General features: G+C 35.8%; 1 protein-coding gene across 5 annotated transcripts in view; it reads left to right on the forward strand.

The window, feature by feature from the left end:
- Window positions 1–14658, forward strand: part of LOC123551416 (unconventional myosin-VI-like) — an 87076-nt gene extending 72418 nt beyond the window's left edge. For all 5 annotated transcript variants that reach the window (XM_053540905.1, XM_053540904.1, XM_053540906.1 and 2 more), the window contains 2 exons: window positions 4446–4661; window positions 7975–14658. In XM_053540905.1, coding sequence (XP_053396880.1) covers window positions 4446–4661; window positions 7975–8165 — 407 coding nt within the window. In that variant the 3' untranslated portion in view covers window positions 8166–14658. The remainder of the gene's footprint in view (window positions 1–4445; window positions 4662–7974) is intronic.
- The last annotated feature ends 3847 nt before the right edge of the window (window positions 14659–18505 follow it).

Below are 18505 nucleotides of genomic sequence, written 5' to 3' on the forward strand. Positions count from 1 at the left end.
CTAAGAATTTAAGGTTAATTTTGTTGTATTTTCACTATATCTCAGTTATTACTAAATGGATTTGATTCAAACTTAAAATAGATGTTCCACCTCATAACCCACATCATGTGACACAAGGTGCATAACTCTGACACCAATTTTTCATGAATTATGTCCCCTTTTACTTAGAATTTAAGGTTAATTTTGATGTATTTTCACTATATCTCAGTTACTACTGAATGGATTTGATTCAGACTTAAAATAGATGTTCCACCTCATCACCCACATCATGTGACACAAGGTGCATAACTCTGACACTAATTTTTCATGAATTGTGTCCCCTTTTACCTAGAATTTAAGGTTAATTTTGATGTATTTTCACTATATCTCATTCTGATTGGCTTTGAGCCAAAGGGAAGTAACCTTTTTTTAACTTTTGTACTTAGTTTCTTCCCCTTAAATTTCAGGAATTAGTCTATTTTTAGAAATCCTATTTTTAGATTTTTAATATTTTAGGTATTTTTCTAACTTTTTTATTATAAGTCCTATGTAAAAAGTAAAAACATTTTTCTGTAGTAACTTGGGTCGGTAAGACACTTTTTTGTATTCACTTTTAGTGTATCTCTAATATTAGAGATTTAATATATTTACTAGTATTACTATACTAGTATTATACTAGTATTACTTATATGTGGAAGCCCAGGATGAAGTACTCCAAAGTATTTTTAAGATTCCTTATGGTTGCCATTCTTCTGTGACAAGACCGTATGGTGGGGGTATGAGTCACTCCTGTGACAGTTCTAGTTAGTCTAGGAGATAGACTTAATATAGAGGAAATAACTTTTAAAATGTTCTTGCCTGAAGCTGCAAGGCATAGGCTTTTGTGACTGCTCAATGTCTGTCGTGTGTCGTCCATCCGTCAACATTTTCTAAAAAAACTTCTACTTGAAAACCACTGGGCAGAATTAAACCAAACTTCGCAGGAATGATCCTTGGTTGGCCCCCTTTCAAAATTATTCAAAGAATTGAATTCCATGCAGAACTCTGGTTGCAATGGCAACCGAAATGAAAAACAAAATGGCAAGGCATAGAGCCTTGATATTTGGCGTGTGACATCATCTAATGGTCCTCTATGAAGATTGTTCAAATTGTGCCCCTGGGGTGAAAAGAGGCCCCACCCCGGAGGTCACAAGTTTTACATAGACTTATATAGGAAAAAACTTTAAAAATCTTCTTGTCTAAAAGCATAAGACCTAGGCCTTTGATATTTGGTATGTAGCATTGCCTTGTGGTCCTCTGCCAAAATTGTTCAAATTATTACCCTGGGGTGAAAAGAGGCCCTGCCCCGGGGGGTCTCAAGTTTTACATAGACTTAATATATAGGAAAAAACTTTAAAAATGTTCTTGCCTGAAACTGCAAGGCATAGGCTTTTGATATTTAGTATGTTGCCTTGCCTAGTGTTCCTCTACCAAAATTGTTCAAATTCTGCCCCTGGGGTGAGAAGAGGCCCTGCCCTGGGGGTCCCAAGATATATAGGAAAAGATAAATAAAAAATCTTCTTGTCTGAAAGTTCAAGGCCTAGGCCTTTGATATTTGGTATGTAGCATTGCCTAGTGGATCTCTAACAAGATAGTTCAAATTATGCCCCAGGGTTGAAAAGAGGCCCCGCCCTGGGGGGTCACTTGTTATATGAGTTATATAGGAAAAAATACTTAAAAAATTATCAGATCATATTTCCTAGACTGTTTAATTATAATTACCTGATGACCCCAAGTAATTAGTGGTCACTTGACTGTTACCTTGACCTACAGACCTACTTTCTTGTTTTTTAAGATACAGCCTTGAAATTTGGATGACATGTACAGTTTTGCACACCGGTCTTAAAACTGACTTTCAGTGACCATGAATATGACCTACTGACCTACATTCTTAATATTTTAGCATCAGTTTGCCATTTGAAACATGTGGCTCATATTACTTAGGTGAGCGATTCAGGGTCATCATGACCCTCTTGTATACTTATTTGATGTACTTTATCTCTGTTATTACTAAATCCGTTTGACACAGACTAAAGCTATTGCCCAATATCTGCATCCACATTTGAGTCATTAAACACTCAAGTGACAGCTTCAATTTTCAGCCTAATTTCACTATCCAGCATTGAAATAGTCGAGCGCGCTGTCTCCGGTGACAGCTCTTTTTTCCTGTCCAGTCTGTAACTCAACAATCCATGAAGGGATTTTAATATTACTTGGCAAAAATGTACCTCGTAAGAAGATGATGTGTCATGCACATCTTTCAGACCCCTAGCTAAAAGGTCAAGTTCACACTTGGCGATCAAATGTTAACATGGCATGAACAGGGTCATTTTGTGTCTGCTCCAGAACTCTGTCATCCATCAAGGGATTACAATGTCATTTGGCATAAATGTTCCCCATAAACAGGTGACGTATTATGAACAAGACCGAGAACCCTAGCTCAAAGGTCAAGGTCACACTTGGAGATCGAAGGTCAATAGAGATTTTTTCCTGTCCGGTTGTTAACTTTGTCATGCAAAACAGGATTTAGATATTAATTTGTACAGATATTCTCCTGGATGAGACAAAATGTCATACACAAAACCTGGATCCTTAGCTCAAAGGTCAAGGTCACACTTGGAGGTCTAAGGCCAAGAAAGCTTCCTGTCTGGTCTGTTACTCGACAATCCTTAAAGGGATTTTAAAATTACTTGGCGCAAATGTACCCCATAATAAAACAACATGTCATGGGCAACACCCAGACCCCTAACTCAAAGGTCAAGTTCACACTTGGAGGTCAAAGGTCAATAGGGTTTTTTTCCTGTATGGTCAATAACTCTGTTATCCATTAAGGGATTTTCATGTATTACTATTAGTAAACTATTGTAAACTATTACTACAATATTTCCAAAGAAAGAGTATGAAGAAAATATTACTTGCATGTTTAACATTCTATAATTATGTCTCCTCACTGGGGGAGACATACTGTTTTTGCCCTGTCCGTCCGTCAGTCCGTCACACTTCATTTCCGATCAATAACTGGAGAACCATTTGACTTAGAACCTTCAAACTTCATAAGATGGCAGGGCTTTTGGAGTAGACGACTCCTATTGTTTTTGGGGTCACTCCATCAGAGGTCAAGGTCACAGGGGCCTGAACATGGAAAACCTTTTCCGAGCAATATTTTGAGAACTGCTTGACCCAGTATTGAAACTTCATACTTAGGATGATTGGTCATGCAGAGTAGATGACCCCTATTGATTTTGGAGTCACTCTGTTAAAGGTCAAGGTCACAGGGGCCTGAACATGGAAAACCATTTCTGATCAATAACTTGAGAACCACTTGACCCAGAATGTTGAAACTTTATAGGATGATTGGACATGCAGAGTAGATGCCCCCTATTGATTTTGGGTCACTCTATTAAAGGTCAAGGTCACAGGGGCCTGACTGTGGAAAACCATTTCCAGTCAGTAACTTGAGAACCACTTGACCCAGAATGTTGAAACTTCATAGGATGATTGTACATGCAGAGTAGATGACCCCCATCAATTTTGGGGTCACTCTATTAAAGTTCAAGGTCACAGGGGCCTGAACATGGAAAACCATTTCCGATCTATAACTTGAGAACCACTTGACCCAGAATGTTGAAACTTCATAGGATGATTGGACATGCAGAGTAGGTGACCCCTATTGGTTTTGGGGTCACTCTATTAAAGGTCAAGGTCACGGGAGCCTGAACATGCAAAACCATTTCCGGTCAGTAACTTGAGAACCACTTGACCCAGAATGTTGAAACTTCATAGGATGTTTGGACATGCAGAGTAGATGACCCCTATTGATTTTGGGGTCTGTCTTTTGAAGGTCAAGGTCACAGCGGACAGAACATGGAAATCAATTTCCGGTCAATAACTTGAGAACCATTTGACCTAGAACCTTCAAACTTCATAGGGTGATAGGACTTACAGAGTATATGGCCCCTATTGTTTTTGGGTTCACTCCATCAAAGGTCAAGGTCACAGGGGGCTGAACATGGAAAACTCCTTCCAATCAATAACTTGAGAACCACTTGTTTCAGAATGTTGAAACTTAATAGGATGATTGGATATGCAGAGTAGATGACCCCTATTGATTTTGAGGTCACTCTATCAAAGGTCAAGGTCACAGGGGCCTGAACATGGAAAACCGTTTCTAATTCATAACTTGAGAACCACTAGGCCCAGAATGTTGAAAATTATAGGGATGATTGGACATGCCAAGTAGATGATCTGTATTGCAGTCGACCATCAGTGTCTCTTTGACTTTTGCTCCTGTCCCCTATTGACTTCTTGCCTATGTGACTATGCTTTGGGGGAGACATGCGCTTTTCTACAAAAGCATCTTCTAGTTCAGATTGTTAGGGGAGTGTCTATTGCATGAGTTTTATACAATAATTGTTCTGTATTTTTAGCGGAGACCGTTGTTGCACCACCGCCACAGTCTAGAGCCAGGCAGAGTGAGGAGAATGGAATCCAGCGATTCTTTAAGATCCCCTTTGCTAGGCCAGCTGATGAGTATCGTGAAGGTGGACATCATCAAGGCATGTGGTACGCACATTTTGATGGGAAGTGGATCGCCAGACAGATGGAGGTTTATCCGGAAAGACCGCCTATATTGATGATATCAGGTATTACATTTTATACATTAACTGGATGTATATTTTCTGAACATTTTTGAGTAACATAAAAGTTAATTTTGCATATTTTGCACTTTATTTGATGTACCATGATCTTGTTCATTGATAAGTCAGTGTATGCAGCAGCACATTGTATATGGTCTGCAGCATGTTATTAATTGTCTTAATTCTGTCTTCCTTGTTTCATATAATATTAAAGTAAAGAAGAAATTCAAATCATGCAAGTTTAGTAACAGGGCAGTCAGAACAAAGAAGTCATACAAACTTTTGCCAAGTCTGCTTTGGTCAATATAGCATTTTTTTGTGTTGACTGCCAAGTCAGGATATAACCTGGATGCTGTGTATTATTGTACCCCCCGACAACAAAGTTGTAAGGGGGGGTATACTGGTTTCAGGTTGTCTGTCTGTCTGTCCGTCTGGCCGTCTGTCCGTAGACGCAGTCTTGTGCGCACCATCTCTCCTTAGCCCCTTGACAGAATTTAATGAAACTTCACACAAGTGATCAGTACCAACAGTAGTTGTGCATGGGGCATGTTAGGTTCTTTTAGAAAAAAAATTTGCAGAGTTATGGGACTTTGTTTTTTGTTACTATACTATATACATAGACACAATCTTGTGCGCACCATCTCTCCTCATCCCCTTGACACAATTTAATGAAACTTCACACAAGTGATCAGTACCAACAGTAGTTGTGCATGGGGCATGTTAGGTTCTTTTAGAAAAAAAATTTGCAGAGTTATGGGACTTTGTTTTTTTGTTACTATACTATATACATAGAGACAATCTTGTGCGCACCATCTCTCCTCATCCCCTTGACACAATTTAATGAAACTTCACACAAGTGATCAGTAACAACAGTAGTTGTGCATGGGGCATGTTAGGTTCTTTCAGAAAAAAAATTTGCAGAGTTATGGGACTTTGTTTTTTTGTTACTATACTATATACATAGACACAATCTTGTGCGCACCATCTCTCCTCATCCCCTTGACACAATTTAATGAAACTTCACACAAGTGATCAATAACAACAGTAGTTGTGCATGGGGCATGTTAGGTTCTTTCAGCGACAAAAATTGCAGAGTTATGGGACTTTGTTTCTTGTTAACATACTATGTACATACAGTCTGCATATGCAATCTTGTGCGTGCCTAATCTACCAAACCCTTACACACAATTTAATGAAACTTCACACAAGTAATCATTATCAGCCCAAGTTGTGCATGGTGCATGTTACATTCTTTTAGATAAATATTCTGCATAGTTATGGGACTTTGTTTTTTGTTACTATACTGTATACATACAGTCCACATAATTATGCAGTCTTGTGTGCGTCAAATTGCAATGTACTGTGTCAGTGCATGCGGGGGGTACATTCATCACCTTTAGTGATAGCTCTAGTTTGTTAAAGGCTGAATTAGAACTGTATGCTTAAAATTATATATTATAGATTAATACACTACCTTGGAAAAAATAAACTAAATATTGTTTTTGCCCTGACTGTGTCCATCCGTCAGTCCGTCCATCCATCACACTTCATTTCTGATCAATAACTGGAGAACCATTTTACCTAGAACCTTCAAATTTCATAGGGTTGTAGGGCTTTAGGAGTAAACGACCCCTATTGTTTTTGGGGTCACTCTGTCAAAGGTCAAGGTCACAGGGGCCTGGACGTGGAAAACCATTTCCGATCAATAACTTGAGAACCACTCGACTCAGTATGTTGAAACTTCATAGAATGATTGGACATGCAGAGTAGATTACCCCTTTCGTTTTTGGGGTCACTAGATCAAAGGTTATGGTCACAAAGAGCCAAAATATGGAAAAAACTTTTCCAATCCTTAACTTGTGAATCACTAGACCCAGAATGTTAAAACTTCATGGGATGATTGGACATGCCGAGTAGATGATCCCTATTGTAGCCAACCATTAGTGTCTCTTTGACTTCCGCTCCTGTCCCCTATTGACTTATTGCCTTTTACTACTGTACTTTTGGGGAGATATGCACTTTTCTACAAAAGCATCTTCTAGTTAATTTCTAGAATGTGTTCTGACCAATTCATGACTCTTCATCAGCTTTGTAGGTCCAAACTACAATTAGTAACTGGTTACAATGACATAAAAATATAAAGTATCATACAAGCAATTACATAGCAAGTTCTTTAGCTTAGATATGACATAATGCTTATGCAGATTTACACTCGCCAAAACAATTCTTACATTGAAGCAATAATAACATGCATATATTTCATCCTTCATGTGAATATAAAATGTGGTCTTCACAGCATTACAGGAGATAATTCAATACTCGAATAGGCTTAGTATTAAGTATACAGCATAAATTACTATGCATTCTTCGAACACATTCACAACACAAACAAGATGAATCAAGATGGATTTAAGCATGGCTTTGTCTGTATAATTTACAAATTTGATATCTTCAAATTTTAAGTTGATTTGATATCATGCTGGCAACCGCACAACTTTGGTCACCTAATTTTTGAGATTACATAAAAATCACATAGCACTAATGCCGCTCATAACAAATAAACTATATATGTATATACTATGATTTTCTTTCTATGACAGATCTGTAAAGAAACACTTGTGCAAATTAATGATGATTTTATTTTAGCTATTTCTTGATGTGTACATTTTAATCTAATCTTGGAAAAAAGTTAACAAAATTACAAGCACTTTCGACAATACTCTACTCCATGTCTAACACCAATAGTTAGCCCGTTCCACAATAACAATAGTATTGTAGACCGTTCCACAATAACAATAGTATGGTAGCCCGTTCCACAATAACAGTAGTATTGTAGCCCGTTCCACAATAACAGTAGTATTGTAGCCCGTTCCACAATAACAGTAGTATTGTAGCCCGTTCCACAATAACAGTAGTATTGTAGCCCGTTCCACAATAACAGTAGTATTGTAGCCCGTTCCACAATAACAGTAGTATGGTAGCCCGTTCCACAATAACAGTAGTATGGTAGCCCGTTCCACAATAACAGTAGTATTGTAGCCCGTTCCACAATAACAGAGTATGGTAGCCGTTCCACAATAACAGTAGATTGTAGCCCGTTCCACAATAACAGTAGTATTGTAGCCTGTTCCACAATAACAGTAGTATTGTAGCCCGTTCCACAATAACAATAGTATGGTAGCCAGTTCCACAATAACAATAGTATTGTAGCCCTTTCCACAATAACAATAGTATTACAGTATATATGGTTAGTTTTGCAGTAGTACAGTTACAGTAGTGTGAGAATCTACTTACAGAATGATTGTTTACTTTCCTGTAGGTGTAGATGATCTTAATATGTGTGAGCTCAGTGTTGAAGAAACTGGACTGACAAAGAAAAAAGGAGCAGAAATTCTTGGCCGTGAATTTGAGCAAGAGTGGAACAAAAGTGGTGGCTCAGATTATCTGAGGAAAAACTCCAACAAAGTTACATCAAAATTTCTACAAAAAAGACTTGGTATAGCAAAATAAATATAGGCACAAAATGAACACTAAAATTATATAGAACTCTATAGCTGTTATTGGCACTTGTTATTATACAAAGACAGGTTGTGTTTTGTTTTTTAAAGTTTACATTTTGTGAAGTGAAATGTAGTGCATTTTTATGTTGTAGATTTTGAGTATTGTAGCTTACAGTTTTATGTAGGAAACCAAAGGGAAAGTGGATTGTAGTCACATGGAATTCAGGTGTACTTAAATCACATTTCTGTTATTTTTCTTTATCATGCTTATTGTGACAATATGCTTACAGGAGCAAATTTTATGTGGGCTAAATTTGTGTTTTTACACTGTTTTCTTTTGAATGTATAATTGGCTTGTGTATAGAAAAATCACTTCTGAGAAATAGTCATTTAAGTTACGAAACTGTATCAAATGCTGGCCTAGTTGGCGGCCTACTATTAAAGATATTTTGCTTTCAGTTTTAAGATTTTGTTTAGGAGTGGCCTTTTGAAGATGTTTAATATTTTGATTTATACATATTTATATGTGATCTTTTTGTATTAATTCAGAATTTGATTTTGCAACCATGGCAGGCCATGGGTTATTTTTTTGGAAGTTCTTGCAGTTTTTAAAAGAGCTGAAAAATATACTATAGATTTCATATACATGTACCTGAATTCTAGCACAATTTTCTCTGGCCTTATAAATTACTAATGGTTGAGAAAAATAAAGAGCACAGTGCAAAGGGGATCTTTAACTCCAATATCAAACCTGTTGTTTCAGACCACATATGTATGAGTCAAGCATCTTTTTTGAAGAATGCACTATCCATTTTTGTCTCCACCTCTATTTGATGTGAGGAACTTGTGACATGATAGGTATTCATGTATATACAATTTCTCAACCACAAACTTAACACATTCCATTTAATATATATTTATTATTTGTACCAAAATGCATTACCTGTGAAGAGGGAACACAATTTTTAAGTGTAAAACTTAGCTTATACCAGAAGCAGAATGACTGTCTTACCTGTTGATTATTGTTTATATATGATCTATTTATTTTGAACGAGTCTTCATTATAGCCTGATAAAGGAATGAATTGTGTTGATTTACAGCAAAAATGTTCTAACATTTTCAGCTGATATTATGACAGAAATATAGATAGAACATCTTAAATACTAATGCTGAGAAAACATTTCTGCATTTACCACATGATTTTCTGTTTACACAACATAAACAAGTATGCATTACTGATACACAAAAAATACAGTCATGAATTTATTATTTTGCGAAACATAGTTAAATTGTAAATAGTCTAACTTAACTAGTTAATCCTGAAATTATTGATCTAGCTGTGTCACTACTACTTGACTGAAGACTGCATTTTTTATGCTTACAGAAGAGAAACTAACTTTGCATAGTTGACACCTGGCTTTAATTTATGTTGTGTTTTGCCTGTCAGATTCCTTTTTTCTACGTTGATTTGTGTGTTTGTTAAGTCTCAGTTAGTATTGTGATAATTACAAGGATTGATTTTTCTCTTCTGTTTACACAACATAAACAAGTATGCATTACTGATACACAAAAAATACAGTCACGAATTTATTATTTTGCGAAACATAGTTAAATTGTAAATAGTCTAACTTAACTAGTTAATCCTGAAATTATTGATCTAGCTGTGTCACTACTACTTGACTGAAGACTGCATTTTTTATGCTTACAGAAGAGAAACTAACTTTGCATAGTTGACACCTGGCTTTAATTTATGTTGTGTTTTGCCTGTCAGATTCCTTTTTTCTACGTTGATTTTTGTGTTTGTTAAGTCTCAGTTAGTATTGTGATAATTACAAGGATTGATTTTTCTCTGTATTGTGTTAGATCTCCTCGTTTTCTTTTTAGTGTTAGTAGCCAAAAGATAAACTTACTAAGTTTAGGATATTTATGTTCTTATTGTTGTATCATTAACATACATATGTTGTATTGTTGGATTCAGGATGGGGACTTGCTGCCTTAAAATCAGTATTCTGTTTTTACCTATGTTTGAGGCTGAAAGTTTTAAAGGTTAAGGTCTTGAGTTTCAGTGACAGAATGTTTTCTTTTTTTGCATTATTTTGAAATTTCTAAAATAAAAAACCATCTATTTTAGAAAGTTTAACCTCTATTGACCAAAATTATAAATTCTGATAGGCAGTGTCTGTGTGACCAACCAAAATTCTAAATTCTGATAGGCAGTGTCTGTGTGACCAAAAATATTTATGATGTCTTATTTGATGTTTTGTTTGTTGTCATAATAGGTGTTGTATTTGATGTCATAAATGATATCTTAACAATGTCATTTTGATATCATTTTTTTCTACTTACTTTTAACATGCCTAAGTTTTGAACTATTTACAGTTCATATAATTTCTAGTTGTGATATGTTATAAAGTGATAGAGTAATTCTAGGTTGTTTTTGTTTGCTGTTAAAACTTACAAGTAGAGATAGAAACCCATTGTTTACAAGTTTATACAGTAGAACTCGTGCAGAGATTGAGTTGCCAGGCATAAAGCTATCAAAAATAAGACAAAAACACATGCAAACCACATGTTGAAAAGTCATTTGTTGTGTAATACAGTAGACACCATGTATGTGATATAGTTTACATTACAAATATATATAAGAACTGATTTAATGCTAGATTTGTATAGAATTTTTGCCTAAGATTGCATGTACATTTTTGATATGGACAGAAATTTTGATATCCTCCTTTTTGAACTTCCTGTAGTTGCTGCATTATATAGAATTGTGTGGGTGAAGGACATTTTACTCTGATTATTAGTGTGAGCTAGAACTCGTGAAGGTTCTCATTGTTAGAATCTATTTTAAATTATATTTTTTGGATAATTAGTGATAGTAAAAAATTTTAGTGAGCCGATTTTCGTTTTTAGCTCGACTATTCGAAGAATAAGTAGAGCTATCCTACTCACCACGGCGTCGGCGTCGGCATCAGCGTCACACCCTGGTTAAGTTTTTCGTACCAGTCCACATTCTGACAAAGTCTTTTGAGATAAAGCTTTGAAACTTTCAACACTTGTTTACCATCACCATGTCCAGTTATAGGCAAGAGTATATAACTCTGTCAAGCATTTTGACTGAATTATGGCCCCTTTTGACTTAGAAATCTTGGTTAAGTTTTTCGTACCAGTTCATATTTTGGCAAAGTCTTTTGAGATAAAGCTTTGAAACTTTCAACACTTGTTTACCATCATCATGTCCAGTTGTAGGCAAGAGTACATAACTCCATCAAGCATTTTGGTTGAATTATTGCCCCTTTTTTACTTAGAAATCTTGGTTAAGTTTTTCGTACCAGTCTACATTTTGACAAAGTCTTTTGAGATAAAGCTTTGAAACTTTCAACACTTGTTTACCATCACCATATCCAGTTGTAGGCAAGAGTACATAACTCCATCAAGCATTTTGGCTGAATTATGGCCCCTTCTGACTTAGAAGTCTTGGTTAAGTTTTTCGTACCAGTTTATATTTTGTGTAAAGTGTTTGACATATGGCTTTGAAACTTTTATATCTTGTTCAGTATTATAGTCTCTATCAATAGGCAAGAGTACATAACTCTGTCATCTTTTTTGGCTGAATTACGGCCCTTTTTGAACTTGGAAATTGGTTCTGTTTTCATATATGTCCATGTTTTGTCAAGACTATTTGACATATGGCTTTTAAACTTTAAAAACTTGTTTATCATTATGATTTCCATCTGCAGGCAAGAGTACATAACTCTTGACAACTATTTTGGCTGAATTATGGCCCTTTTTGGACTTTGAAATTTTTGTCAAAATATTTGAACTGTGGCTTTGAAACTGTTAACACTAGTATATCAACATGATTTCCATCTGTAGGCAAGTGTACATAACTCAGTCAACTATTTTGACTGAATTATGACCCTTTTTGGACTTGGAAATTAGTTAAACTTTTCATACAAGTCTGTGTTTGCCTAACATATAACTTAATAACATATTTGCCATCATGGTCACACATTGCCACTTAGTGCAAGACTAATCGAAATCCACAAATACAGGAAAATTTTTCGTTTAATCCATTTTTTTCTTTTGTCTGAAAATCTATGGAAATATTTTGACCCCATTCTTCAATCAATTCTTCGAATAGTCGAGCGCGCTGTCATCCGACAGCTCTTGTTTAACATTCTTTTCATACATGGCATATTTCAACTGAAATATTTCGTTTCTTTGAATCATGTTTTACTTGTAATATTGTAGTAGCTTAATTGTTGCCCCTATTTTCATACTTTCTACTTTGTAAAAAAGAGAATATTTTTCTGAATATAGATATTTGGACATTGGACCATGGGCTGTTTTTGGAGAGCCTGCCATTGTATGTTAGTATAAAGTTGACTAGGGACAAATTTACATGCATTTAAATTGTGTCAGTGTATTTGTTATTTGTTGAAATTGGACCAGAAGTCATGTTATGAAGATGGGTCATTTTATAAGATTTTCCTTGTGTGATTGTGATACTTGTAAACACAAGAAATAGAGTAGTTGCTGTCTGATTCTTGAGTGTTTGTTAATATGTAGTTTAATCACTAAACACAATAATAATGTCTGTTCAAATTGTTGCGATAAATTTATCTAGTTGCTTCATACACATAATTCTACATGTGTAAGACTTCAGGTATAGGTGTTACAAGTACATTTTGAATATGTATTCTTAATTGAAGATTTTAATTTTTGGAATTTTTACACCTCAGATGCATATTGAAATTGAGAAGGAAGTCCTATTCGAATAAATACCTAGTGAGAACTGCCTTTTGTCAAATTTTTCCTTCAAATCTACATTTTGAAATGACCTAATTGTTGAGAATCCACCCTATTTTAATACTCCATATTTAACAATATTTATAAGATATGTACCCTGTTTTGTATGTATTTATTGTTCACATAGTTGTTGTATGTATCCCTGTTGAACAACTAATTTTCATGCTTCACATATCAAGTGACCTTCAGATTTCTAGTATATTTAGTGTACTGTTGTTATCTATATGCAGCTATAAAATCAGTAAAAGAACAAATATAAGATAAATATTTAAGAGCATGATCCCAGATATACAGCAGAGTAAAAACCATGTGAAACAGATTGTAGCTTCTATGAATTTCCAAATTCTTATATCAATTCTATTCAAGTTAGCAGATTTACCATAGTTTGTAAATGAGTGTAGTGCTTTAGTGTTTAAGTACTGTAAAGTAAGAAATGAAAGTGCTATACTGAAGCAATCTGACTAAAGTGCTTGATCTTCTAAACGAAGATCTGAGAACGACCCATTCACATTCGTCTTCTGTATATTTTGGATTTCCATTATTGCTATTTTTATGTTATCCAATCAGACGACTTGTTCGATTGTCAAAGAGTAAGAAAAATATGCAGTTATTCCAGGACTCGAACCCGGGACCTCTCGCTTACAAAGCAAGTGGCCTACCGACTGAGCTAACCGGCTATTTGATACATTACGACATAAGAATTGTAAATATCAAAAGTCAATGCTTCAGGTAGATTTGCAAGATGTTGTAAGCTAGGCTCTGATTGGCTAGTGAAAGGGCCGTCAGAACGGGGCAATGAATAGGTCGTTTTCAGATCCTATGCGTAGCGTAATAGGAGATGTACTTTAGTCAGATTGATACTGAAGGTATGTCTCTATAATATTGCTAGAGTGAAATGATGCAACAAGTTAAGTCTGGATGTAAGGTAGTTTGTTTATGTTATATTATGATAAAGAGCAGGATACGGTAAAAATGTTCCAAGTCAACAAGACATACAACAGTACCACATATATGCTAGAAACATCACATCCCTTTTACAGATTTATAAAGTATATATGAAATTTCAGCTAGGTTCTAGTGGAAATGGTTTATTGTAATGTAAATGAAAATAGCTTCAAATCAAAATATGTTGTGCCTTCTGTCAGTCTAAATGTGAGGAGCTATCAGCATACCACTGACTGACTAACAGACTACAGTATAAAAAACATAATCATCAGAAACAAAATGATATTTTGGACTTTATTGTTTTGAAATGCCTTGTCCTGTAATCATTTCACATTCATAAAGTTACTATTTTGATTTGATGTTTTATTATACATATTCAAAATTGGGAGGATGAGCATCAAGTCAGTTAGCAGAGCTTGGAGAAGTTAGCTTTCATTCTGTTGTATATACTTAGTGATGGGATGGGTTTTAAAAGGGGACATGGTTGAAATAATGTAATCAATCAGGTTGGTGATGCAAGAAATAAAACTGAACCTACTTGAAGAAATGTATCATGTAACCAGTTGATTTTGCAGGTACAAGTAATTAAACAAATCCGGTTTGCTGATACAAGCTCTTTGGAAGCAATGTTATTGTTGCATTTTGTGAGTTATGATTTTGTCATTGTATACATGTGAGTCACTGCTTATACAAAACCATGAAAACCAAATAAAGAATATTGTGACTGTATGGATTCACAAAAGAGATTCCTGCCTTCTTTTTATTTGTACCCAGCAAAGATAGTTCTCTTCCCAGTATTGGTATTGTTGCTGTAGGTGTTGGGTGTATGTTAATTAAGCATAATAGGTTTCTCCGCAAATCTAGGTATACATTTATAAGCATAGCCTGTTTCTATACAGCTGTTAGTATAAACAAATATATAGGACTTTTATGCCCCCACTTTTGTGGGGGGGTATATAGATTTGCCCTCATCCGTCCTTCCGTCCATCTGTCCGTCCTGTTGTGCCGCGCCTAGCTTCAAAAGTATTTGATGTAGAGTCACAAAACTTTACAGGAATTTTGGTCAGCATGTGTAGTTGTGCACCTGGGGTTTCACGTCTTGATTCATTCAGTCGTGTAGGAGTTATGGCCCCTGACTTTGTAAAAATTGGTCATTTTAGTGTTGTGTCACACCTAGCTTCAAAAGTATTTGACGTAGAGTCACAAAACTTTACAGGAATGTTGGTCAGCATGTGTACTTGTGCCCCTGGGGTTTCGCGTCCAGATTCATTCAGTCATGTAGGAGTTATGGCCCCTGACTTTGTAAAAATTGGTCATTTTAGTGTTGTGTCACGCCTAGCTCAAAAAGTATTTGACCTAGAGTCACCAAAGTTAACAGGAATGTTGGTCAGCATGTGTAGTTGTGCACCTGGGGTTTCGCGTCCAGATTCATTCAGTCTTGTAGGCGTTATGGCCCCTGACTAAGTTAAAAATCGGTCATTTAATGTTGTGTCGCGTGTAGCTCCAAAAGTATTTGACCTAGAGGCACCAAAGTTTACAGGAATGTTGGTCAGCATGTGCAGTTGTGCACCTGGGGTTTCGCATCTGGATTCATTAGTCATGTAGGAGTTATGGCCCCTGACTTGGTTAAAAATCGGTCATTTTAATGTTGTGTTGCACGTAGCTCCAAAAGTACTTGACCTAGAGTCAGCAAAGTTTACAGGAATGTTGGTCAGCATGTGCAGTTGTGCACCTGGGGTTTCGCATCTGGATTCATTCAGTATTGTAGGAGTTATGGCCCCCCTGACCTAGGGAAAATTTGCCATTTTAAATCCATGTAGTGGGGGCATCTGTGTCCCATGGGCACATTTCTAGTTGGTTTAAAATCTCATCACAACTACTGGAGGAGTATAACATTCTGTTAACTCTGTTATGTCCCACTTTGAAGAAGGAGAGGTATATTGTTTTGCAGATTATGGTCTGTATGTAGACCAATCGGTTTCTGGATAATAACTCAAGAGCACTTGGGTGTTGGATCATGAGAGTTGATAGGGAGATTGGTCATGACCAGCAGATTACCCCTATTGATTTTGAGGTCGAAGGTCAAGGTCACAACGACCATTTCTGGATGATAACTCAAGAACGTTTGAATATACATGTAGATCATCGGAGTTTAAACACTGCAACAGGGGCTGCATTTTCCACTGGATATTCATGAAATTTGATAAGAATGATTGTTTTGATGAATTCTAGGTCAGGTCCGATAAGTATTGATCTGGAGTTAAGAACAAGGTCACCCAGTCAATTCAAAGAAAAACTTTGTGTTGCAGTAGGGGCTGCATTTTTCACTGGATAGTCATGCATTTTATCAGAATGATTCTCTTGATGAAGTCTAAGTCAGGTTAGATTATGGGTCATTTGGGATCAAGAACTCGATCATTAGGTGAAATCAAAGAAAAACCTTGTGTATGCTATAGGGGCTGCACTAAACACTGGATATTCATAAAATTTGGTTAGATTGTCTTGATCAAATTTAGATCAAGTCTGAATGTAAGTCATCTGGTGTCCTTGTGTATGGAAAATTAAAGGCTACATTTTTCAATCTTCATGGACTTTGATTACGATGGTTAGCGACCTAGGACCATACCTAGAACCATTTGGTCCTCTTGTTTATTATATTAGGTTCAGAACTATAACTCGACCCCTTACATTTTGTGAAAATTAAAGTAAAAAATAAGCCTAACTGCATGTCTTGGTATTTTTGTGTGTGCGTGTGTGTGTGTGTGTGCGCGCGCGCGCGTGCGCGTGTGTGTGTGATCATTCTTCTTGATAAGTACAGTTTTGAAACTTATCAAAAAATGTCATTAATAGTTAAGACGGCAAAGAACTTACTCTTGCCTCACGCCAAACACCCATGTTCATGCCGACACATAATCGGCCTACGTATGTCGATATCTCAACGAAACTACAAAGAGAGATGAAGACATTATGCAAAAACACCCTGTGACTTCAATGTCCATTTATCATCGACGCTTTAAAGGTTATTTTTCAATAAGTAAAGGCGAGAGGATTATATTATGATTCATAAATTTCCACTCTCTCCTGCAAACCGTCACGTGACAATCAGCTGGGACAGAAAAACGCTTTATTTGATGACATTATGATATTATTTCCATAAATTGCATACATGATTTTCTTACAGAATAATATTAATAGCTTGTAAAACATTTCTCCGTATGACATTCTTTAACCATCGTTTAAATTTTAAGCAGTGTATAGCGTCGTCGATTTTAAGCCAGTTTTATTTTAAAAACATGCTGTGCTTACGACCGAAGCCTCGATAAAGATGGCCGTTAAACGTGGGAAAAGTGGATTTATTAACATTTACCAGCTAGCCTGACTTCTTGATTTTGGTCCGCGTCAGACAAGTTTTGCTCGTAAGCGGGCTTCTCAGGAATGTTTTTCAAACTACACACGTGTCTCCAACAGGACAAGTTAACTCTAGTTTTACATTTTTTAAAACATAAAAATATTGGTGAATTAACAGATTTCTCAGAAACCACGATCGATTGTTGGAACTGGGTTAATTTGTTCCAAAGTTATGTCTCTTTATTACCTGTTTCTGCGTAAAATGTGACACTTGTAATGAGAAAAAAAATGAGAATTGAGTGTTTTTTGTAAATGATAAGAGCAGGATATAAGGGAACCATTGCTGGTGTATGACTTTGATGATCGTTTAAGACCTGAATTTCTTTTATTGACAAAAAGGGTCCATTCTGACGTGACCACTCACATTTCTCACATTTCTAGCCACAGCCAATCCCTACCTGTACCAGTTGTCATGAGAAATCTTTGAAGCGAACAGAAGAATGTATTATATAGACATATTATTATGTCGTGTTAATGTGTCAGAAGACGGAGTGACATGATTGATGTAAGGATCTTATTGTCTTTACAGCTGTATTTAAGAAGGCCCGTCCTGGGTTTTTAATTAATTAATGGAGTGCATTTTAATGGAGCGTGATAAGCCGTCGTTTTCTATGTTTATAATAAAGTTTGAAATACTAGAATTATAAATAGTAAATACATCGACTATTTTTGAATTTTGTGCTAAGAAAATTCAGAAATTAAGAACGTCCGTGCAGTTGGAAATACCGATGGGCAAAAACGTAAATGACGATAGTGCGTGTAATTTCATAAATAATCATTTAAAGTTTTATCAATTTTCCGTCATTGCGTTAGTAGGAAACCATAGACCAACATAATACTTTTATTAGTATGGCCCTTCAATTCTGTAAGTATAGAAAAATGTTCCTGAGTCGCTGTAGAATTGCCAGCAAAAGCAACATACAACAAAATAAATGCTATATTTCTTAAGGAAGCTTTGACACTAAATTTTGCCAATGAAAATTGAATTTATGTTTAACAATCGTAAATACGTATTCCATCGTGGTGTATTCGTCAAGAACGTGGGAAAATTTTTATTGCCATGACAGGCCCGGATCTGGCATATTTTTGTTTTCTTGACTCATACTCTAATGATCATAAATATGACTAAACTTTTAAAGAAAGGTAATTTTTGCCAAAATCTAGTAATATCAAAGGAAAGGACAT

Source organism: Mercenaria mercenaria, chromosome 4 (genome assembly GCF_021730395.1).
Source record: "Mercenaria mercenaria strain notata chromosome 4, MADL_Memer_1, whole genome shotgun sequence".
In the NCBI taxonomy this organism is placed as follows: Eukaryota; Metazoa; Mollusca; class Bivalvia; order Venerida; family Veneridae; genus Mercenaria; species Mercenaria mercenaria.